The sequence below is a fragment of the Lissotriton helveticus genome, chromosome 2_1 (assembly GCF_964261635.1).
Source record: "Lissotriton helveticus chromosome 2_1, aLisHel1.1, whole genome shotgun sequence".
Classification (NCBI taxonomy): Eukaryota; Metazoa; Chordata; class Amphibia; order Caudata; family Salamandridae; genus Lissotriton; species Lissotriton helveticus.
Window position 1 is genome coordinate 892643259 of NC_136059.1, and position 25976 is coordinate 892669234.

Here is a 25976-nt window from a genome sequence, read left to right on the forward strand (position 1 = left end):
TTCGCACTTTCTGTTGATTCTTAATGAATATTTTTTCATATATGGTCATAGATTTTAAACCGACTCGTTTAAAAAATTAGTGTACTTTTGAAGAAAGGTTATTGATGTAATGGAAGAAGCTTAGTCATTTAATTTTCACTCACGTTTGAAACGTCGATTTGTGGGCACAGGAAAGCTATTCTAGCTAGCTAGCCCACCCACCCCACAGCACCATCAATAGCACTTTAACATTATTAATTTATTTAACAATACCCGAGAAGTTTGCATTATCTAAGCTTACGTGCGTCTCACTGGTTCAATTTAAAAATGGATTTGCCATTGGCTCTCCGTTTCTGCATTGGTTGTTTGTTCAAACTCGGGAAGTATTGACGAACAGCAGGGAGCAGAACGATTGTATGCACTCAAGCTTCGAACCCTTCATTACCATTTCCGCCTAGAATGTTATTTCCTGTGTTTTGCTTGCAATTATAATGATTGCATTATTTGTTTGTTGCGTTGACGAAGAGACCGGGGCTTGGGAGAAATGGAGGAAGTACCTATGTAAGCTTCTTTGTAAGCAATTAAAAGGGCATCGTTTAACTGCATTTGTTCCAGGTTCGTTCTGAATTAGCATTCCCCTCGAAGTGACATTTGTCTTTCAGCCAAGTTGACAGCCTTCAGCTGTTTATAAGCTATGATATACTGTTAAGTTGATCATTAGTAAAATGGTAAGGCTAATAATTTAGATTTTTGTTTTTCGAACTTTTCAAATCAAATAAACCATGAAATGTTACTTTAGAGCATCTTCTAAAAATGCTCACATAAAAAAGTCTACCATATTCAACAATTCGGTGTGCAGCGCGTATCTTCTAGCTAGCAAATTACTATAATTGTGGTGTCTTCCATTCAGATGAAAGTGTGGTGTCGGAGCCAGTGAAACACTATAGTACTGGGTTTACATGTGGTTTTGTAAGGGTGGGAGGTAAAGAACTGACTATCCTCCTCGAAAATTGCCCTGGCGGGATAATGTGCCTACCCTGCCCCCCTCTTCCTTCTTGTATAGGTAAATCGTACTACTGGACACTAGCTATGGTGGCCTTTGGCTTCCCCTTTCTTTTCTGGAGTGCTTTCAATTCATTGTTTCTGGTTCAGGAAAGACCTGGCTTGGCAGTTAGGGCCGGACTGTTCCCATGAGGCACAGGGTCAAGACTGATTTGCATATAGCTGGGTCTGAAGTGAGCTGGCGAAGTGAGCTAAAGATCGGTGATGGATTCAACCAGGGCTCGAGTCGGGGTACCACGCGGATTGACATCGTCCCCCCACTTATTTTACCGGGAGCTCGATAACTGGAGCAAATGGAGCTAAACCTTCACTCTTTGACCTCTCTGGGGCGAGATCTCGCCCCAGAGAGGCCAAAGAGTGAATGTGTGGCACCATTTGCTAAGGGGTGAGTGAGGGGAGACATTGAGTCTGATGGTGCAAGCCACCCGTCGTGACGTCACTTCCTTGTTGTGACGTCCGCGCCCCCCCACTTCTTTGTTTAGGGCTTGTGCCCTGGATTCAACTCAGATCTGTGACTGGGGGTGAGTGCCTGAAAAGTTTCAGCCCTCCGTCCATCATCTACTTGTGGGTCCCTTGCTCACTTTGCCACTGGATTCAAGCTAGCCTGACTGAAGAGGGCTGTTAGCTCGAAACGGGTCCGAGGATGCTTGTTTCCAGTTCAGGGAAGACCTGGCTTGGCAGTTCGGGCTGGACTGTTCCCATGAGGCACAGGGTCAAGACTGATTTGCATATAGCTGGGTCGACAGAGGTGGCGAAGTGAGCTAAAGAACGGTGATGGATTCAACCCAGATCTGTGACTGGGGGTGAGTGTCTGAAGCAGGTGAAATAAACCACTGAATTTAAAGATGCTAGATACCCCAGAGCCAATTTATGAAGGTATAAAAAATCGAGAGGGATGGAGAGCACACATTTTGGCAGGTGTGTTTTTACTTCAGTTGACTCCACTAATGAGAAGGGGGATGCATAGAAAGTGGATGAACAGACTAGGAAGGGGATTAAGGTGCAGATTGCTCAGTAAGTGAGTGTCAGATGGTAGCCTGGGCATAGGACGGTTAGTGCTAGAATATAGACAGCACCATATCGATTAACCCTTCTCCATTCCTCATTAGTCTAGCTGCTCTCAGCTGGGCAAGACTTCAACTGCTTCATGATTGCCGCCCTCTCAGTCTTTATACATCACATACTTAACTCATGAAGGCCAAATGCTTAATCTCCTTCACTGGAGATGACTTTAGCGTAAAACCAGAAAAACAAGTTTTATCCACTTAGGCACATAAGACTTTGGGGCCCATTAGGATGTCGGGGGGATTGTCCCCGCCAGGCTGGTGGTAGCCACCGCCGGCCTTGCGGGGGCAATCCGCCTGACATCCTCTCCTGAATGCTCCCCCGCCATATTAGTATGGCAGGGGGGACCGAGGTGGACGGAAAGACCGTCCGCCCCTGTTCCGCCCCGGTCGCCTTGCGGCCAGGCGCAAAAGGTTCAATATGGTGGCGGTGTCTATTAGACACCGCCAGCCATATTAAGATGGGCCAGGACAGATGCCTTTCTGTGGCGGCAAAGCCGCCACGGAAAGGCATGCGGTCTTCACTTTGGGGGCCCCCTGCGGGCCCCCAAAGTGAAGGAGGGGAGGGGGTGCACACGGTGGTACCTTGCATAAACAAAGCCGCAGGCACCGAGCGGTGCCTGCCGCTTTGTTTATGTAAATGCGCCACAGTGCTAAACATGCAGGATGCGCCCGCCACAGTGGCCGGCGCATCCTAATGCCCCCCACGGGACCCCCGCCCTTATGGCGGGCGGTCCCATTCACCGATGGGATGGCGGGCGGACTAAGTCCGCCCGCCATCCTGACACCCCCTAAGTGTCTTTAATTTCTTATTTTGCTTGCTTACCTCTGAAAAGCTCAGATCCTAACTTTACCAGCTTGTCCTGTACTCTTAAAACAAGCCTTTGTCTAGATACAACGACCAGCATGACAAGACCAGAGAAAAAGTGTCCCGAGAGAAATTGGAAGAGTAATTAATCTTTGTAGTTATGAAGTGTGCATTGGAAGGCTCTAAGAGAGATCTAGGCACTGTCCGGGTGCACATTTCACCTAAAGCCAAGATTCAGATTCACCCTGGACATATAGCTCACCTTTAAGGAACACCTTGGCAAGAAAACCGATACCCTGGTACAAGTGCTTGCCACTGAAGAAATTGAAATCATTCTTCCAAGAAAGTAACTTCAAAATGTGCTATTCAATCCGTTGTGCTCTCATAATTAATCATCCTGTGCCATTGAGTGAAAGTTGAGGTTCAAATTCTTCCAATTTCATGTTCTTGATTCTTGCTTGGACTATGTTTTGCTTTTTTCTTGGCTAATAATAGGAATTCTGTCCATGTGGCGTGAGGTATGTTCTGACCCCAAGGTCTCAATCAGGTGCTGGCAGTGACTGAGGCACTGGATTTGGGGATTGGACCAAGTTTTCTAATGGAGGCGTGTGTTAGTGTATTGGTGAATTTTTATTCTGTTATTGGTGAGTAGAGTCCTAGCGGGTTTCATGTAGAGGTTAATGATGATTGGGCTTAACTTGGAACCCTGGGTACGCCAGAGTTGCTAGGGGTCTTGTGGGACCTGGAGGTGTCCAAGTAAAGGCTGAGGTTCCTTTGTGGTCAAGATGGCATTTTCTGTTTTGTTATTTAGATGTTGGGCTTTAACATGATTTGACAAATGATTGATGGCCATGTAGGGCCTTTGATGGCCATGTAGGGCCTTTAAAAATAGTGGGTGTAATCTTTGCCTCAAATTCTAATGAGCAAGAGAGTCTTCTCATTATGTTCGGGTAGGAGGGCTCACTTGTTCCCTCTCTGACTGACTCACTCGGTCTCACTCTAACTCCCTCACTTAGTCTCACACTTTCTCAGTTAGTCTAAATCGGTCTCACTCAGTCTCATTCATTCTCACTCAATCAATGTTAAACTGACTCACCTATCAGTCAACCTCACTCTGATTACCCTAGTCTCACTCAGCCTCACTCGTTTAAACTTAGTCCCACTCACTCTCACGCGGACTCACTCAGCCTCATTCATTCTCTCACTCACTCAGACTGTGACTTTCTCAGCCTCCCTTATTCCCACTGCTTTTCTCTCATTGTCAATCAATCTTCCTCGGATTCATTCAATCTCACTGACTTGCCTAGTCTCAACCCGTCTCACTCCTCCCTACTCAGTTCCACCCATTCAGACTCACTCAGACAGTTACTCCCTCGGCCTTACTCACAGTAACACTGTTATTCTCTCACAATAACACTCAATGTCATTCTCCCTCAGTTACACTGTCATTCTCACTCACAGTAACTAATCCTCACAGTTATACTACTGTCATTATCCTTCAGTCATACTTAGTCATTCTTTCTCACAGTTAAACTCCGTTATTCTCCCTCACAGTGTCTCTCGGCCATTATCACTCATTGACTCCTTCCACTGATTCTCTAACTAACACAGACACACACACACTACTACCTCCACCCCCCCACACACACACCACCCACAACACACATACCACCACCCCCACACCCGCACTACCCCTGACACACATACGACCCCCGACACACACACACACCACCACCACCCCCACACACACACACACCACCACCCCCCCACACACACCACCACCCCCCCACACACACCACCCCCGACACACCCACCATCCTGCCACACACACACACCACCACCCCACCCACACACACTACCACACCCACACACATCACCACCCACACACACACCACCACACCCCCTCTCACACCCACCCACACACAACACCCCCCACCTACACACACCCCACCACCACCACACCCACACACCATCACCCCCATACACACACACATTCACAACACCCCCCCCACACACATACACCCACAACACCCCACCACATAAATCATGGACATGGTTTCATTCAGAGAAACACACTTACCCACATGCTCAGCAAACAGCTTTTTAAATCTTTTTTACTTACCCTGCTACAGGTCCCGTTTACACTCCTTTCAGCTTCCAGGTCTGGGGTATGAAACTGAAACCTCAAACCTGCACAGTTACAGATTTGAGGTTTTAATCTCTGCTCTTTCACACCACCCTTTCCCAAACACTGTGACGAGATGGGAAAGGTGAGGTGAGATGAGATGCTCATTTGGTTAGAATCTTGACCCGGGAAATGGATGAAGCCTTAACTTAAAGTGAAGAGCACTCAAAAATATGTCACTACTAAAAAGCCATACTCTTACAATACAGATTACTTTAAATACCTCTCATCTCACCTGTTTCTTACTGGAACATCCTTTTCAATTTTTATTAAATTACATCTTCAAGCTAAGAACTAAATTCAATTAGAACATCTGAATGTTTGGAGCTCCACTTAAAACAGTTGAATGCTAGATGACCAGTAACTACCAATATAGACTTTATATCCCAACATTTCATTGTTTCTTTGTTTTGTTTAATTTAGTACATTCCACCCTCAATGCATGGACCAAACGATCTAAAAGTATTCTAGATTTTATGGCACAATCTAGCCTCCTCCTTAAATGGACCTTCCCACCTTACAGTCTATTGTCTTCAGCACTGTTCTGTTACACTAGGAGAGGCTCATTAACATCTGTTACAGTTGTAGTCAGGGGGTTGTAATGCTATATGCATATGGACAATTGTTGTGATTGATAACTGTGGTTCCCTGTAAAAATCATCAATTACTCAAAATTGTCAAAGGGAGAATAGTTCCTTAATTGTGGGCATTCTGAGTTTTTGTACACAAGGAAGTTTTAGAAACATTGCGAAGCATACTCTTATCAAATGAGCCATATTCAGAATTGGTTTGAAGTAAAACCATTTAAATGTGGAGTTCGAAGACCAATCCGCTGCGTTGAGTATATCCTCCAAACGCTCCCCTAAACTGAAGGCTTTAGAAGCCATAGCACCCCTTGTGGAATGTGCCCCAAACTGATGAATGCTTATGCTCACTTCCTACATCACCCAGCGAACCCATCTAGCAATGATGGGTGAGGAAACCGCTTTAAACGGTTTCCGGAGCGAGATGAGGAGTTGCCGCTGCTCTGGAGGATGAAATTCTTCTGTCATTTCCTCATATGCCTTGAGGCAGCGAACCACACAAAGTTTCGGGGAGTCGGAAAACTGTGGATAAGAGATCAACCTGGCATGGCACGTCGTGCGTCTTTGTAACGTGAAAGTTACACCATCCAGGGTAAACACCTTGCCCGAAATATCTAGAACTCTCACGTCTGACATTCGTCTGCAAGATGCCAGGAGCATGGCCACTTTCGCTGAAAGTTCCTTTCTGGAGAGGAATCTATTAGGTTGCCAAGACAAAAACAGGTTAAGAACCTGAATGACATCCCAGAGCGCGGAGTAATGCCGCTCCGGAGGCAGGGAAAGGCGGATGCCCCACAACAGTCGACAAACCAAGGGGTGTTCACCCACTGGTGCCCCGTCCACTGGGACATGACAAGAAGAAATAGCTGATCTGAAGGTGTTAATAGACCGGTAAGCCAAACCATCAGAAGCCAGTTGAGCTAGGAAGGTCAGTTAATGGACCACATCTGTGACCAAGGGATCGAAACCCCATCGCAGACACCAATGGGACCATCTGCATCACGTGGACCTGTACCTTTTGACTGTACTGTCCGCCCATGCTTTTGAGATAAGTCTCAGCCTCTCGCGAAAGTCCAGGGGCTTCCCATCTACCCCGGAAATCCGCCACGCCATCAGCCACAGTGAGTTTGTGCACACAAGAGGATGTGGAGTCCTGTCTGGACTCATGAGAAGGGTCGTAAACTGGGGGAGGAGGATTGGAAAATCCCAGGAAATTTCCAGAAGAACCGGAAACCAAACTTGAGACTTCCACAGCGGGGTGATCATGACCAGATCCGCCGCTTGCCTGCGAACCTGCGCTGTTGCCTTCGTGATCACCGTGAAAGGCAGGAACGCGTAACCCTGCTTCCCACTCCAGTTCTGGAGGAATGCATCTGTGGCTAATGCCAAGGGGTCTGGTCGCCAACTGAAAATATTTTGAATCTGGTGATCCAACCAGGACGCATAAAGGTCCACTGAGAAGGGGCCCCAAAGGTCGTTGAGTCTCGCAAAAACTGACTGGTCCAAACGCCAGAGACTGGAATCTCGGAAGAAGTGTGATTGGAAGTCTGCTTCCAGATTGTCTCACCCCGGAAGAGACGGAAATCTGACTGTCCAGACATTACTGCCAAAAACTCGCTGCTAGGTCTGAAAGAGCTTTCAACCTGGTACCCTGTAGGTGAATCACATAGCGGACTGCCGAAACGTTGTCCATCTTCAGGATCACGCATGATTGTACTGCGTAGGATCCCGCCAGCAGCTCCAAACAATTTATGTGTAACTTCTGTTCGTCTGGTGACCACAACCCTCCTGTAGAGAGAACTCCGCACCTGGCACCCCAACCGAGCCTGCTGGCATCCAATTATATAACCATGTCCGTTCCGTGCCTCCATATGGTCTAGCCACCATTGAATTTTGGACCTTGCCTCGATGGACAAGGCGACCTTGTGAGAATACGGATACCCCTTGTGGAGTAAGAATGCCTTGAGGCATTGCAGAGCCCTGTAGTGGAGGGGGCCTGGGAAGATGGCCTGGATTGATGCCGAGAGAAGACCCACTACCTGGCCAACTGGCGGAGGGACACCCATTGCTTGACAAGAACGCATCGCAACTCGTGACTGATTTTAGAGACCTTCCTGGCCGGAAGGCTAAGAGTGGATGATGTGGAGTCTATGACGAACCACAAGAATGTAATGGTCTGAGTAGGCTGTAACAGTGATTTATTTTCTTGTTTATTACAAACCCAAGATCTTGAATTATAGACACGGCCATCTGAAGATGTCGCATCAGGCGACATGGACAAGAGGCCATCAGAAAAAGATCGTCGAGGTAGACGATCATCCTGACTCCCCTGGCACGCAGGTATTCCACCACCGGTTTGAGGGCCTTGGTGAAGCACCAGGGGGCCGACTAGAGCCCGAAAGGCAGGGATGTGAACTCTTAAGTGAGGTGGTGCCAGACGAATTGCAGAAACCCACGGTGGGGCGGGAATACCGAGACCACCAAATAGGCATCGTTGAGGTCCAAACGGACCATCCAATCGAAGGGCCGAAGTACATCCCAGAGGAGATGGATTCCTCCATTTTGAAATGGCGGTACATCAGCCATTGATTGAAGTCGCTCAGATGTATCACAGGTCTCTTGCTGCCATTGGTCTTGTCGAGCAGAAAATTGTTGCTCAAAAACCCCCTGGGGTGAGGTGTAGTAAGGGTGACAGTGCCCTTACCGAGAAGAGGAGATACCTCATCATCCACCAGGAGGGCGTCTTGGGCCGAAAACTGAATAGGGCGGGGGGGCTCTTTGCACTGGGGTCCCTTGGAACTCTATATGGAAACCCCATACAGTCTACAGTACCCATGCATCACGTGTTATAGTCAACCAAACCTGGAAGCACCCTGCCAACCGCCCCCTATGCCTTGTGGGGATGAAGGGAGAATTCTCACCTTGGCTAGAGGCTGCAACTCCTCCTCTGAATCCATTCCCCTTTCCTCGCCGTCCTCGCGTGGGGTAAAAGTTCCCGAAACGGGACTGGTCTTGGTACTGTGCAGAGCCTCTCTGATTGGTTTGGCGTTGCTGGCGACTGGCCGAACGACCCCTGCCTCGGCCTGCCCCGCGAAAAATATGGGGAACACTTTGATTGTAGATTGGGCTCTATCCAACGAGGTGAAGGTGTTTATAAATTTACCGAGCTCCTTCACAAAGGGCTCGCCGAACAGACCACCCTGAGCAATGGCGCCCGCCTCTGAGTCCGCCAGGTTACCTAACTTTAGATCGATTTTGCTGAGGAGGGACCAGCAAGGCTCGGTGGAAAGGGCATAATTGGCATTGCCCAGGAATATCACAGCACCTGTGCCCATCCGGAAAGGGTCTCAGGGGAAATAATGGAGCCGGATTCCTTTGCCTCCTCCGCCATATCTAGTATTTTTGTAATAGGCCAGAGAGCGTCCAGGAGCTTATCCTGGCAGGCCCTCCAGGATCTTTCTATCTCCTTCTTGGGATCCCGGATGAATTTTTGAAGAAAAGTGGACATCCGGGGATCAATTTCAGCTGTAAGGGCTACCTTACGCTCTAGAGTGGGCTGGGGGCACTGCGTCTGGAGGCAGTTGCGAGCTTCCTTCTCAAGAGGGCGCCAAATGTGACCAGCCACAGATGAGGCTACCTAAACTGCTAGAGACCACTCGCAAGACTGAGGGTGGACAATATCATTGGGATCAAGCATATCAGAGGTACTCTGGGAGCTGAGAAGTGCTAGGGAGAGATTGAGGAACCTTATCAGCAGGTGGAAGTACTGGAGCTGGAGGGGGGGACGACACCCCAGCGGGGGCTGCAGAACGGCTATCGAGGAAGGCCTGCCTGAGGTGGTCAAAGGCATCTACATCCACCCCTTCCTCACGGGAGCATTTAGGTGGTGGACATCAAGGGGATCTTGCGGGGGAGCAGCTTTGGCCTGTGGGGTGGTGCAATCTGCTGCGAGAGCTGGGCAAAAGCCTGATGAATCTGATTGGAGAGCCTGTCTTCCAAAGGAGATATGGCCTTATCCACCGCCCGGTAAATGGAGGTGTCCACCGCCTCATAAAAGGCGTCCCCCGAAGGCATGTCAGTGAGGGGGGGTCTTCTTCCTCTTGATAATCATCGAAGTATTCCATAGTGATGAGAACACGATAACGATTTGTAGTGAAACAACAGTGGTAACCCACTGGGCCCGGAATGAGGCCAAAATAGCACAATAATGCAAAACAAAGCTCTAACCAGTTAGGGGAAAAACTGAAGAGCACTTATCTTGCTGCATAGCAGCGAAGAAAGAGGACGAAAGGACACTAATGATGGACTATGTTGGCCTGGCTGGCCCCTGATTGGACAGTGGTTTCCTGGATGGGGATTGGTTGTTACCATGTGTTTGTTTCTGACTACTTTTTTCCCTATGGTTAATGGGAAATGTAGTCTTTTGTTAAACCTAACGCTGCTATGTTATTAAAGTGAAGAAAGAAGGCTTATTACTCGGCTCCAGTTCTGACATAGAATTGTATTTATGATTTGGTGTAGACAAGGGCCACTGGAATTATGCGATTCTGTGAATGCAGCGGTTTTCTCATTATTATGGATTTGCCGCATTTCCCACATTAAATCTGCAAATTACGCCACAGATGATGGATTAGTAAAAAATATTTTGTTTCTAGCTCAAAAGTTACTAAAATGCAGCAAAGCATGTTGCTGTGTAACAGAGGGCACTTCCCAAAGGTTGACTGTTCACCTTTCTGTTGCATATTGCTGTATTTGGGTGTTGAACTAATAAGGTGAAACCTTAGTCCAGGTAGTGTTAACATGTGTAAAAGTGACAAAATTATAACCTACTATCACAAAATGTGGCGCGTTATGCAGCATAATTTGCATTTTCCTGTCTCATAACTAGGAAACCATGCAGCATAATTTGGTCCTCCCTGGCCCCAGAATTCCAGTGGCCCCGAGTTTAGGTGAGGCCGGGCTTCTGTGAGCTAGTTATGATTAGTACTGTCTGAACTTTTTTCTTCACACCATTAAATGTTTGCAATGTTTCCAGTTTTCACAAGTTATTAACTTAGCAAAGTTTCATAGTTTACATTAGTCTGTAAGTAAAAGTTATGAAAAAAAGCTTTGCACAACTCTGATATGAATTTATTTAATTTACCTTTTTATCTTCGGGCTCAGGTAGATGAATGCACAATCATTTTATGTTAATTTTAATTGAAAATAAACAAATCTGGGAAAAACACTTGAGTAATGATAATTACACTTTTATATTTCATACAGCTTCTGATTTAAACACACCATTTTGTTGGTCAATAACTCCGGATTTTCTGGTTTCATTTTCAGGTCTCAACGGACAGTAAAAATCGTGTGGTGGTTTCACATCTGAACTTTGGCAACAAAAGCGATTATTTGAAAAAGAAGACGTCCTCCTTTGAGCCACCAGTGTTGCAGCCAGAAACGTCCCCCATTTGGGGCGTCAACGTCCTGGAACCTTTTAGTATTAGTTGGAGGAAAGTGTCTGTTCCGAGGGATCTGCCAACAGACCCGTAGAGTTCACTTATTTCCTTCCACGTGTTGATCTGTGGGACAGTTTACAATGAGTGAATTCTGGTTGTGTTTCAACTGCTGCATCGCAGAACAGCCGCAGCCTGTAAGTATGAATCCTGTACGTATTTGTAGAAATCTTTCTAAGGGCAATTTGCAGAAACGCAAGTGAAATAAATCCGGAACTCATACCTCGCTGCCTGTGAGACCCGTCGTGTCTCTCTCTTTTTGGGCAGTTATGGCAAATATGTATTTCCTATTTTTTAAGGTTGGCAAAAATGTAGCACATTTCTGATCTGCAATTCATCATGCATAGTGTAAATATAGCTAATAGATTTAATTGTTCTGACAAGTTGAAAGGATCTTTTGATACAAGAATTTACATGCAGAATTAGTATTCTGGAAAATTTCTGCTTACAACTCACCACCTGTGCCACCCTTTTGAACGATTCTGAAAGAAATTAAAAATGCACCATTTCCACCCAACGTTTAGTTAACAGCAAGTATCATTCCTGATCTTCTACTTTAGTACCTGTATGGTCACTTGCCTTCTTTCCCCTTCCCCATAAAGTATGTGTATTGTAAAGTAATCTTCACCACGCTATTACATTATATATTCTTCATAACATCAGGGTCTGTAAAAAGGTGAAAGTCACAAATTATCAGCCCTATTCTAAGGAACAGTTTTATGTGGACCCAACAAAGGAAAGGTTGCTCTTCAAGGCTGCCGCAGTGATTGTTCTTTTTAGATAGTTGTACGCTGTTCCAGTTTCCCTTATGTACTGACACACTGTTACAAGGCTTACTTGTAAAATGTCCCTAAAACAATTAATTTTGTTTTTACATTAAGATGGGTAGAGGAAAGTGGTGCTAGCGCACGGTTGATGGCTGGATGTGTACTTGTGGTTGATATGAGATTGGGGGCACCAGTGAGAAATGTTAAATCCACAATAAGGATACTTCAAACATGAGGGTGAATCCTGAACTTTATTTCAAAGACAGGATAGTTCGATAAGAACGGTTGTGGGATGTTGCTGCACTCCAAGTCGTTCCACAACGCAGGTGCCTCACTCCTTGGTTTAACCGTTCCAAAAGAAAAAACAAATATCACAAAAATATTCAAAAATATGATAGAGGCACTCTGCAGATAGTAACTCAACCCTTAAGTTGTTAAAGAGGAGGTCAGATATGTAATATATGAAGTCCAGGCCAATTTGTCAATATTTCAAATTAACAGCTACTCATGCATAGTTGGGGGATATTCTTTATTCCCGTCTTATAATATAAAGGTGAAAGACAAACACAGCCAGTGTGCTTCATCCCAAAGACATTGGGACTTCTGATCTGTTCAAGTATTCCTATAGTTCATTATCTTTCATTCTTGACTTTAATTTGCTTCGGGAGTCACAATATCTGCGTCCTTAGGTGAAGGCTGTGGTTATGGTCACATGTCCAAATGATAATTCAATGGGTCATAATAATGTGCCCTGAAGATGTTCCAATGTATTTGGGATAAAACGCGTTTGCTGTGTTCGTCTTTAACCATTACGTTTTAAGATGGAATAAAGAATTTCACTTTGACTACGCATGGGTACTTATTTATTTGGAGTATATTGCTGCTATTGCCATTATTGCAGCTTGAAATGTATGGTACTGTCCTTTCTCGGGCTCTAAAAGCAATGTGTTCATATTCTCTAGTGACTGGTGTTTACAGCCGTTCAGATGAAATGGCAAGTGTATCTAAAAGAAAATCTCACACAACCAAAGCACAGCCTGAAAGTATAGAAAACGTGCTAATGCACATAGTTTAGCCCTTAAGTGTGCACTATCAAAGCATTTAATAGCTTTTTCTGCTGTGATGATTTCATTTTCCCAGCCTGAGCATTTATAATGTGCATTCTCTATACATTTTGCTAGAGAGAATCCAATGACTGGGACATGAGCACATTTCGTTTACCTACTAGTTACACGTTTCTTTGCAGCAGAGATGAGACTCATACATGGCACCAAATCTAGAGGGAACACTAATTGACAACCGTTTTTAATATGTAAAAAATAAATCCCACAGCCTTGCTCAAGAGGCCTATGCAGCTTGCACCACCCATTGCCTTTCCAGGTCCAATATCAACACAAGTACTAACTGTAAAGATGGGGCCCTAGGCCCGCATGATGTAAATGAGTGAGACACAGTACACCAGTTAGGGGATAGTAAATCTGTCCATGAGCACGTGCGTTCGGGGTCTTTTATTAACAGCGTCACCTGACCCAGTGACGTCTGTGGTGGGTGGGTGTTTAGTGTAGGGTTACACTTGGAAATAACTAGACTGTGTCCTGGCAGGACACTACATCCCTCCCAAAATTTAATGAAAGGAAAAGCGAATGTCCAACCTGCAAGAAAAACAGAATACCAGAAATTTACAGCCCCCAACAGATTCTCTTCAGGCAGCCGGCTGGGAGATGTCAAAAGTTCTGGACTGCAAAGTCAATCAGATGAGCTTCACCTCAGCGGTGTACTTCAGATCATCCTTGTCTTGCTGTGTTGACGCTTATATACAGTGTTCATCACCTGGAGCATCGGGAGCAGAATGGGTGTGACCCTTGAGGGGTCTCGCAGGTGTTCCTAGTCCAGTGGATGACAACGCTTGTTGGTTGTTGGAGACGACTGCGGCACGAGAGGTCTTTCTTTGGATTTGCTGATCTTGATGCCTTCACACCTTCGTCCGGCCAAGTAACTTCCGACTTGCCTTTCTTGCCGGACTCCTCTCTCACTGGAGCCTCGAAGACTGGCCTCTCCTGCTTGGACTCTTCTCTCACTAGAGACGCTGGGAGGACCCTCTTGCCGGACATGATGGGACCGGGTGGACCGTGCGGGGCTTCGCATGAGCCGCGCAAAAGCGTCGATGAGGAACTGCCAACGGACTCACCACCAAGTCTCTCATGATGTCCTCGGGGGTGTTGATGTCATCCGCCAGGATGGTCTTGCCGTTAGGACATGGGTTCAGTGTCTTCACCAGACCGTTTCTCGGTGCCAGGTGTTCACCTGGGGCCTTCGTGCTTCCTGTTGCTTGTCGTGGAGCTGCCGCTGCTGCACCTCTCCCATCTGGATTCCTCTCTCTCAGGACATGCGGCCGAGGCCCTTGTACCCTGGACTGCCACTTGATCGCGTGGGCTGTGCGGGGGCGCTGCAGAACTTCGGACATGGCCACAGTCAAGTCTTGTTTAGTCCACAAGGGTGGATTGTCTAGTGCTCGGGTATGCTCTGCTTCGCAAGCTTCAGGTTCACGGGGCACCCATACGGTTCTTCAGTGGTTGGTCTCCTCGAATGCAGATTGTAGAGATTACTGGGATCCACATGGATGTTGCGATGCTCATTGGACAGCACTGATGTTCCTGTTTGCTGACTGTGGTTCTCTCTCTTCCTCTGTGGAGTGATGTTGTGTTACTCCATTCTTCCTCTTCGTTCTCTTCCTCAACGCGGTCCGGTCTTTTTCCTTGCTTACTCATGCTAACCTGGCTTCTCCATGTAGCGGGCCCTCCACATGTCGTCCCCTTGGTCTTGTCCATGTGGTAGAACACTGTCTTCCCCTGGCTTGTTGACTAGACCTGTCGTCGTATCTTCCTGTTACTTAATCACTTCTGTTGCCTTCAATCAGGATACCCTTCCTTGGTCAATTCCATCGTGACTCTCTTGTCTCGTCGGGTTCCTTTGGCTCTACTGCTCCTCCTTCCTTTTCTCTATGGCGTCGTGCCCTTCCTTTCCATGTTCCTTCTTGCGACGTGGTCTGATCCTCTTGCTGTCGTTGGCCTTCCCGACCAGTCTTCCCCAGGCAGCGTGCCCTCCACCTGTTTCTTTCTGGTCTGGGCATAGCTCTCCAACATGGTGTTCTTCTCTTCTCTGACTGGACCGTTTGTCGCGATCTTCTCTGTTGCTTCCTTCCTTTCCTTGGCAACCAGACTGGGTGGTCCGCTTTCATACTCTTGGAAATAACTAGACTGTGTCCTGGCAGGACACTACATCCCTCCCAAAATTTAATGAAAGGAAAAGCGAATGTCCAACCTGCTAGAAAAACAGAATACCAGACATTTACAGCCCCTAACGGATTCTCTTCAGGCAGCCGGCTGGGAGATGTCAAAAGTTCTGGACTGCAAAGTCAATCAGATGAGCTTCACCTCAGCGGTGTACTTCAGATCATCCTTGTGTTGCTGTGTTGACACTTATATACAGTGTTCATCACCTGGAGCATCGGGAGCAGAATGGGTGTGACCCTTGAGGGTTCTCGCAGGTGTTCCTAGTCCAGTGGATGACAACGCTTGTTGGTTGTTGGAGACGACTGCGGCACGAGAGGTCTTTCTTTGGATTTGCTGATCTTGATGCCTTCACACCTCCGTCCGGCCAAGTAACTTCCGACTTGCTTTCTTGCTGGACTCCTCTCTCACTGGAGCCTCGAAGACTGTGATAATTCAAACTATTCCAGATCACCCAAAGCTTACAAATGGCCTGGATAGCTAGTACTATTAAATAATAATGTATATTTAATTATCCTGCTTTCCAAGTTTCTACAAGGGCTTGAGTTGAGCTTGCCTCCTGTTGGAAAACTCAGGAATACCAAAGACTTCTTCCATATCTTGTTACTAGCACTGGGACTCTCCTGCTGTGCGTCCTACATTGCCAAGTGGTGCCAAAACCTGTCCTGGGCCTTTGGAACGGAGTGGTTGTGCTGTAACCTCCAGAAAAGCAAACCAGACGCTGTTGCCTGCACTGAAGCTGTGCTCACCACATGTGAGGAACACGATGTATTGACCGCGATGACATCCCAGCCCTCACCAACGACATTGCTTTATGGCGTCATCGCCGCCGATGCCTGCACCAAAGCCAAGAGCACCGCTCATGAAGAGCACGAAGCATCGCCTTAATAACTTCTCAGACCTTGGTCTACCGACAATAGTGCCATTTACTCCAACCTAGTCTACACTGCTGCCTGCACTGTGCCTGAGGGCACCACTTGTGAAGAGCACAGCACATCGCCCCGTCTCCTAGCGCAGTCCGAGGTCTGCTGACTACCGTGATCATCGCCCACACCATGCTGCTGCCTGCACCGAAGCTGTGGTCACCGCTTGTGAAGAGCACAACGCATCGACCGTGACAACATTGCAGCCCCGACCCCGCTGATGCCAGCGCTACTGACATGACATCACGGTCTACAAAGCTTGTGAATACAAGTCCTCAATGATTTCTGCCCAACTTTCAGAACCAAAGCCCCTGGCACCTCTTCTTTGGATTTCATCGCAAGGTCCCCGCAGTCTCTTCACTTCCAAAGGGACTGTTTTGCGGGTCTGTCCGACCCCGTATCACTGAAATGTTAGATTTGTGTTGTTCACGATACATCAATAGCCCTGGTTGGCGCTATCGACTTCACGGAAGTATATTTTTAAGTTTATTCTTGCAAAATGTATATCTTTACTTGTGTATGTTGGATTTTTCCCGTTTTGGTCTTGTTTTACTCAGATACATATTGGCTATTTTTCCAAACTGCTGTGGAGTCCCTTTGTCGTGTTTTACTGAGGTACTGTGTGTGTACAAATACTTTACACATTGCCTCTGGGATAAGCCTGACTGCTCGTGTGAAGCTACCAAGGGAGTGAGCAGGGGTTATCTTAGCTGTGTAACCTACTTACCCTGGCTAGAGTGAGGGCCTCAAAAGGGACAGGGTGTAACTTAGAAAAAGAGCAGCCTAGTCAGATGACCATGTAGGCGCACCTCCACCTCACAATCCCATCATTGTGAGTGTACGCATGGGAGCACAGCAAGCTTTCTCCCATCCTGCACTTCTTACGGTGGGTTGTAAAATGGACTTGAGCTCATCACTGCATAAATAGAGAACAGCCAACAGCACTGTTGGAGTAGAGATTAGAAGACAATGTAGTGTAGCATTGGGGGGGGGGGGGGGGGGGGGAAGTTGTCGCTGGAAGAAGTAGAATCTAGTCAAGATGAGGATTTGTCAGGTCAGTTTAAGTCAGGGTGATAGTGGGACTGGGATAGCGAACAAGAAAGATTTGTGGAAAAAGAAAGGAATACGAAGATAAGAGAAAACCCGTTATCTGGGGCGAAAATATCTGAGAGTAGTTAGTTCAGTAATGCTTAAGTTTAATGATGTAGGTTTTCAGCGGTTTTTCGGAATAGCATTAGGTTACCAGTTAAGGGGAGAGATGGTGGTACGCGTTGATGCTAGTGTTGTGAGGGGAACTGCTGTATGAAGAGGAGGAAGTAGAGGTGGTTGTGGTAGTGAGGGCGTTCAGGTGGCAGTGATGGAATGATATCGGTTGTGAGGTGGGTGGTACTTGTCAAATTACAGGATATAGTTGCTTATTTTTCTTATGGTGTCTTATTGCTATATGTGAAACAGTTTGACTCTTTTGTTGAATTGTTTAACGCTTAATTATTAGACTGAAGAAGAGCTGTGCATAAATTATGACTTTCCCAAAGCTACACCTTAATCGCTTACTCCCCTTCAAAATGTGTCTTTCTTTATTTCAGTATATGGAGAAGATAAACATTTCTAGTATGTTTACTCCAACTTTAAAAAAGTAAAATAACGCAACTTGTATCCGTTGAAAATAAAAACAACATACTGTGAGAGTCGCACTATACATTGGTGCCGGGAAGGCAGCCCTTTGAAAACGCACCAATGGACAGTTGTGACAAACGGCGAAAGCCAAAATGACTTCATGTCACAAAACTGCGAGCTCTGGATCCTGGCTGTGAAAACCCGCGTGGCACCCGGCATGATGGAGTGCAACCGCTCCCTTTTAATCAAACCGAGCTGAGGGGGAAGACTACATATTCCGAATTCCAACATGGGAGTAGAAATGCTTAGAGACCAAAGAGCCTCTTATGTGTTTACGCGTTTCAGACCGTACTAAGAGTGGGTTCCTGACCAGTTTCAAACGGGCGTCAGTCATTATTTATTTGACAGCCAAATATTGTTAGAAAGTGTTTGTTTTACCACGTTCACCCCGTATGACAACGCAGTTTGACGCAGTGCATGCGTCGTACTACGTGGTCAGGCCAGGGTCCTGGGTCCCAGGAGGGCGACACCTTCAGAAGGGGGGCTAATGGAGAGGTATGCATGCATTTTTGATCGAAAGCATAATCTCATATCGCAAGCCCCCTGCGGTGGAGGGGGTCACCTTTAAACCCAAGGCAATGCGTATCCGTGAGATATGGGAGACTCGGGCCCTGGCCACATTCTGCAAGGCGGGAGGCATGATGTTTCATAATGCCGCTGGCACACCTGGCTGTGCCCACAGAGAGCATGCTTAATTCTTTGGTCTTTGGAAAAGCCTCTGCCAGCCCTTTTCTAAGGGAGCAGTGGTGATGTGCTTTTTCAGTTATTGTGACACTAAGGATCTCCAAACTGATGTTAGCGCTGTGAATGTGTTGCATTTTTCAATACAAACCATCTTGCAACGATTTTTACATGAGCGTGTACTTTCTACGTTTTCACTTCTCCATTGTGAACATTCATACTCCATGGCTAAGCAGCTGGCGCTGTTACTTTACATTGTTAAAAATTGAAGTTCTAAAGTATAAATAAACTATGGTGTTGGCATTGAATGTAAAGCATTAAACGATCTCCAAGCATTGTAGTCTGCCTTCCTGACTTATCTAATAGAATGACATACAGACGCCTCCTCTCATTGCTCTCATGAACTTGAAGGACTGTCCTAAATGCTTCAAAAGCAGCCGCTCCTCTCATTCGTCATCTCAGGATCCCTAATCAAACCGCCTCTTTAGGAGACCTTTCTGCTGTTGTACTATACCTCAGGTGTCCTTTTGCCTCTTTGTATTCTCGTAGGACTGAGGTTTGTATGTCCTACTGTTTTCATGACTTTGTTTTTAAAAATGAAAAGGAAGCTTTTTCTAAAATACTAATCAGAATCTAAGTAATCATTTTTCTGATGGATATTTCTAAATACAGAGTTATCATTTCTAGAATAATCCCCAGGCAGCAGACTGGATCTGGTTGCTTTTCATAGCAATGCTCCAGCATCGTGTGGCTTTGCATTGCCTTTGTTCTGCAACGTAAGTGACTGCACGAAGCAGATACAGATCCCCCCCATACAGATTGAAGTCATTTCCTTTCTTTCCGCGTTTTCAAATGTGAATCGGTATCTCCCCTCCTCCTTCTTTGGAGTTTGAGGAACTTGTCCTAGAACATTTTTTTCTTTAAAAAAAAAAAAACTTAGCCAGTGTGCAAAAGAACTGTGTCCCCTCCAAATACTTCAGGGTTTAAGCTACACCAGGGCTGTTGCAAACAAATGCACTCATGAACACAAAGCCAACCTGGGACCGTGAAGCAAAGCTGTACATCACTGGACACTGTAAGAAACCTTTCAAGTCCGGCTCACACTCAAAGTGGAGAATGAGGACTCGTTCTCGCTCCAGAGACAGTTCCTGTGACAATTTATCGTGTATGTAGTATTCAGATAAATTCAGGATATAGCAGAAACACAAGAAATCCAAGCAGGGCTCAACAGCATCTCACCACTGTCTCCAGAGATGTTGTGAGGGTACCACTGTGCCACCTGGTTTGATTCCCAATCCACTGAGGAGTGGATTCGGACATTGGTCCCGATGCACCCCGAATTCCCTGGGTCATTGTCACAGCAGACTGAGACATTCAAGGAGGCCATGTTGTGCATTTTTGGCACGCCTGGGTTTTATCTCAGGAACCTCCAATTGTGTTCATGCCAGAGGATTGATTCTCAGTGGCATCTGTGCCCGCAAACCCAAATTGGGTTCTGCACCGGCAGTGGTGCCAACTTCCACTGTGGTCCTAAAATCAGCAACGGTTCTTTTGACAGAAACACTGGTGTTGATGATGTGAGAGGAAGGCTCTATACTCTTTTTGGGGTCTGATTCCCAGCTGAACTCGAATCCTCATTGACGTGCACTGTCCTCATTCAGTAGTATTCTGATTGAACACTAATCCTGCCATGCAGCCACTATCAGCCACTAGCCTAGCTTTTTGGTTTGGACTTTGATCCAAGCATTCTACCATTTGAAGATGACAATGTTGATGATGAGGATGTGTAACACCCACATTACGATGAGAATTTATGCAAGGACATACAACTGGCCAGTGGGCTTGATACATCCCCTAATACTTGGTTGATTCCCCTTCCTCACCCCCGGGTCACTGACAGATTTCCTTTGCTGTGGTCATTAGATGTGCAGTGGAGGTCTTTTGCAACTTCCCTCTGTGTAAGTAAAAACTAGTGTCCTTACAGAGGTCCTGCAACATGGGCAGGCTTCTTCTGAGCCCTTGTTGCCCTTTAATGAAGCCATGACTGATGTATTGTTGGGTACATGGGAAAAGTCTTGTTCAAACCTGCCATTGAATAGGTCAGCTGCAAGATGCCACAACTTGGAGTAAGGCGATCCTGATTTCTTAAATTGGCATTTCATTTCTTTGAGTTTGGTGGTTCAAGTTTCTACCAACTTCTTCCCTATACATTTCACCCCTGCCACCCCCCCAACTTCTTCTCATGATAGTCTAAAAGGATTGAAGCATTCGAAAAACAAATGTTCTTATGAGCCAGCCTTGCCTTGTGGTTGGTATGTTTGCTTGACTGATATACTGACTTCCTTTGATACATGATCCGTGAGATCTTACCACCAGTTGCTGTCTACCTTCGGATCTCCTTGGTGCAAGCCAGAGGATGACTAGGATGCTTGGGATACTTTGTTTGCTGTAAAGCGCACCGCTGGTTTTGCGCTCACCTTCTGATCCAGCATTTTCGAATCTCGCCGCACCCGCTCCGCGGGTGCCGCTTCGTCGAGGGACCTGCACCAACTTTGCCTGTTTGCTGTGGGGGAAGCCCTGTTTTGACTTCGGGGACAGTAACGCTGCAGGGCTGCGAGCGTGCAGGGACTACCTGACCCAGGTGTCCCTGCGAGACCGCGCCCAGCTACCGGTCCGCTCTCCCTGCAGCTCCACCCCCCCGCCCATCAGAGGGCTATCAAAACCACCTGGACTAGCCCCTGCCACTGGGATACTTTGTTCGCTGTAAAGCGCACCGCTGGTTTTGCGCTCACCTTCTGATCCAGCATTTTCGAATCTCGCCGCACCCGCTCCGCGGGTGCCGCTTCGTTGAGGGACCTGCACCAACTTTGCCTGTTTGCTGTGGGGGAAGCCCTGTTTTGACTTCGGGGACAGTAACGCTGCAGGGCTGCGAGCGTGCAGGGACTACCTGACCCAGGTGTCCCTGCGAGACCGCGCCCAGCTTCCGGTCCGCTCTCCCTGCAGCTCCACCCCCCGCCCATCAGAGGGCTATCAAAACCACCCGCAGCACAGGGTCTCTCTGGATCTTGAAGCTGCACGAAGGTTATCCGAGCACATAGCCAGCACAAAAAAATCATCCCTGGGGAATATTGCTTCTGCCCGTACCCCCGAGCATACATCGGGTCCTCGGCCACTGTTAACAACGGCAGCTATCCATCCTGCCCCTACTACTACTTGTCCAATGTTTCCCCCCAGTTCTCTACCCACTCCTGTGAAACCCAATCAGGATCTCGTTCCATCTACCTGCGCGACAGGCACCTGCTTCCCTTCCAAAACTAACCTACCCTTGACATCAAGCAGTGTTAAGAAAGCTGCCACTTATAAAAAGAAATGTCTTGCTAGGTCTATATACGCACGAAAAAAAGCCAAAATTGCTAGATCACAGTTTTTTAACAGCAGAAGGGCATTGTCTTCTTACGGGTTGAAGGACGATAGTTCTAAAACTAACTCCTGCTCTTTGGGTGGGGAACTTGCTCATGGTTCACATAGCCCTGTGGAAGACCATTCCTCGGATGCCACCCCAGTTACGAATAGAGTGAATGAAACTGAGGGTCGGTTGAGTGGATCTGAGAAAGACAGGGGGGGGTGATGAAGAGTTCCTTAAAATAGTCTGGGGTACGTTAAAACAATTACTCACCCCCTTGGAACTAAGGCTTTCTCGCATAGAGAATAACTTGTTAGAAATGGACAGAACCATAGTCACCCTGGCTAGTCTCAGCCTAAAGGAAATGGAAGCAAAATTCCCACGTGAAATCGACCCAACCCCACTGACTAAGGCATTAGAACCTACGCTACTTTCCCCACAAATACCCCAAAATATTCCAGTGGCTCCCCCAATACCCAAACCCATACCGAAGCCCCGTACTACTGTTGTAAACAATATTGTATCCATCCCTAGTACTGCTGCACAAAGCGCTCTTCCCTCGCAAAGTTTAGTTTACCCCAAGCAGAAACCCAATCCACGAACCGTACCACACCACGCCATAAGGCCAGACTTAGTGAACAATTCTCACAGGCCAGTTAGTCGCCCTAACTTTCGTGGAGGGTTTATTGACCTTCCACCGGAAGCTGGGCCTTATGTTATTATATTAGCTGGAGTTCCTGAACTGGGCCCGCAATCCCAGGAGAACCATCACTCTCTGAAAAACAAAGTCATCCATTGGCTTAATTCAAACAAACAGCTTCCCGACCACCAAAGAAGTAGTGTATTAATGGTACGTAGAGTGCCTTGGATAGGCCCCACACACAAGTCCATAACTGGTGACTGTATAGTGGTAACCTTTGCAGACCCTCACACAGCACAGCACCTTTGTGCATGGCCCTCTTATGAAGCTAACCCCACAATAGTTGTGAGACCCCTAACTTTTTTCTATCCTCCAAGGCAGCTACCAGCAAAGGAGGGTTTATGGTCAACCGTCCAGAATGCTAGATGGACAACTCGTAGGGTTGATGGATACAGCCAGCATAATTGGTGGCAAGGGGCACCTACCTCCAATATGTTTGGCTGCTTGGAGGAGGTCGATTGACTTGGGGGGCCTTTTGATATAATGCCTACTGTGGAATCCCCTCACCCACGGGGGACTGCCCTATCTACTTTATTGACAACACCCACAAATGGCTTAACCTCTCTTAAAAATATAGGTTCAATTTCAGACCCTGCTAATATCCCAGTTAAGAGTAGGACAGGGGAAATGGGCCTGGCACAGATACTTTCTGCTAACGGCACGGATAATCCATTAAGAGTGGTCTCTTGGAACATCGCAGGGTTACGGGGACGCTTGGACAACGATGATTGGGTCGACTTCATTGACTCCTATGATATCGTTGTTCTTCAGGAAACATGGTCAACAGTCCCCCTATTTAGACTGGGTTATCTAAACTTTACTAAACCTGCTATTCAGGGTCCCAAGGGTAGGGCCTCTGGTGGCCTCACCATTTGGATTAAAAACAATCTGGGCTATCACGCTAAGGAAATTTTGGTAGAGAGTGCCGACCTCTTATGTATCACCTTGAGTAAAGCCAATACCAAGGATTTTCTTCTAATTGATGTCTATGCCCGTGGCTGCCAGGGTGGGAGGAAACAAGCTGTCCTGAACGACCTTGATCAATTTCTTAAGAAATCTAAAGTCGATCAGCTTGTTATAATAGCGGGTGATATGAATACATCTTTTGAGCCCATCCTTACCTTAGCAGAGGATGTGGGATCCGAAGAGGATACTGCCTGGAATATCCCCCCGCTAACCATTACCAAGGGAGTTAGGGGCTCTGAGGCAGCTCTACACTGGTTGGGTTTCTGTCTGGAGTGGGGCCTTCGGGCAGTAAATGGGCGCACACGTTCTGACAGTTCAGGGACAGAAACCTTTGATAATGGTCTGAGCTCTAGCCGTATCGATTATATATTGATTAATATTGAATCATGGTCATATGTGAGAGATATGGTGGTAGAGTCCAGATCAGAGAGTGACCATAACCCTCTTTCCCTGGAGATTTTGGTCTCCGGTCTGGGTGCTCCCGTCATGGGAACTAATTATTTAACGTCTGATGTAGTTCTGTGTGACAATAGACGGCGCGTTAAATGGTCCAGGGTTTTAGTTGATCCAGTGCTTATTTCTAAGATTGAGGAGCTGGTTCTTAATGTGTGGAGTAGGATGTCACCATTACCCCCCTCAGGTGACGTTGATTCTATAATCACCAATCTCCACGAGGAGTGTTTTTTGGGCCTTAAAAGCCTTCTTACCAAACCCTCAAAGTCTGGTATTGTAAAGGTGCACAAAAAATGGTACAATAAGAGTTGCAGAGACGCCCACAGTAACCTAATAGTTGCTGTCAAGGCCCGGAATACTGATGATATTAGGATAGCTAGGCAGCGCTACAAGCATACTCTTTGGGCAGCTAAGCGGGACTGGATTGACTCTTACTGGCATGACCTTCTCAGAGCTTGTGAATCCTCTAACCAAACGGTATTTTGGTTGATTGTCAGACGGGGCAGGGACTCAGCTCCCCAAACACCAGACAATCATGTCTCAGCTCAGTCTTGGGTGGAATTTTTTTCGGCCCAATTTAAAGACTCAAGTGTAGCACTGGATCAAATCACTGTTATCGCGCCACAGACTACCTTACCACAATTAGGAGACAGACTTATATTTTTAGAATCCGATACTGTACACGCTCTTAAGTCCGTCCAGTCTGGTAAAGCCCCAGGCTTAGATGCTATACCAGCAGACCTCTTCAAACTAAACCCTGACCTATGGGTCCCCTACATCACGCTACTGGCCAACAACATCGCTGCTGGGGCTGAGATCCCTAAATCCTGGAAAGGGGCAGAAATTCTGCCAGTATACAAAAAAGGCGACCGTTCCATCCCAAATAATTATCGGCCTATTAGCCTGATCGATTCGATCCAGAAAATAGTATCAAGGATGGTTCTAGTAAGAATTCAGGGTTGGATCGAATCGAATAACATACTTTCCCCTATGCAGGCAGGGTTTAGATTTGGTACCAGCACTATAGACCAGGTGTTCCGTTTTTCATTGCTTTTTTGGAAGGTGGTTTTTTTGGGTGGTGGTGTTTTATATGCCGCATTTGGCGACCTCAAGTCGGCTTTTGATTTAGTCCCAAGGAGGAAACTATGGGAGGCTCTTAGATTAATGGGCCTTCCATTAGAACTATTGAGTTTAGTCCAGTGTTTACATGAGGACAATTTCGCTCAGGTAAGGTGGGGGAGTCAGGGACAGGTGACCAAAAGCTTCCCTGTTCAACGTGGGGTGCGCCAAGGCTGTGTCTTGGCCCCCACCTTGTTCCTTTTGTTCATTAACCAGCTGGTCCAATATTTTAATAATACACAGTCCGATGCACCCACTCTGGGCGGTTTAAAATACCCCATGTTAATTTTCGCGGACGATACCCTTCTCCTCTCGAAAACAAGGGGTGGGCTACAGGTAGCCCTGAACAGATTCTCAGAGTTCTGTAAAACTAATGACTTGCAGATAAACGTTGAGAAAACCAAATTTATGGTTTTTTGCAAGAAAACCCCCCCTAATTGTATTGTCACTTTAAACAGCGTCCTAATTGAGCAGGTCAAGGTCATGACATACTTAGGTGTGACTCTTGATCACCAACTCAATTGGAATCCCCAACTGGAGACAACTAAACTTAAATTTAACCTTCTGGCTGGATGTTTGGTCCATGAACAAAGGAAATCCCTCACAAAACGCATCACTCCTGCCTTAAAAATCTATGATGCCAAGGTTATTGCTGCAACCCTATACGGAGCTGACGTCTGGGGCTACAAGGACCTATCATGTTTGGCCATCGCACAGAATAGGTTCCTACGGAACCTGGTAGGTCTCCCGCAGTCTGCACCTATAAAACCTTTGCTACTAGATCTTGGCTGTAGACCTATCAATGAGCTGGCACAGT

The 25976-nt window shown here is 46.8% G+C and overlaps 1 protein-coding gene across 1 annotated transcript in view; it reads left to right on the forward strand.

Annotated features, from left to right (window-relative positions):
* Positions 1 to 25976, forward strand: part of CDC42SE2 (CDC42 small effector 2) — a 379165-nt gene that overhangs the window by 185013 nt on the left and 168176 nt on the right. Inside the window, exon 2 of the mRNA XM_078675617.1 lies at positions 11011 to 11317. Coding sequence (XP_078531743.1) covers positions 11264 to 11317 — 54 coding nt within the window. The 5' untranslated portion in view covers positions 11011 to 11263. The remainder of the gene's footprint in view (positions 1 to 11010; positions 11318 to 25976) is intronic.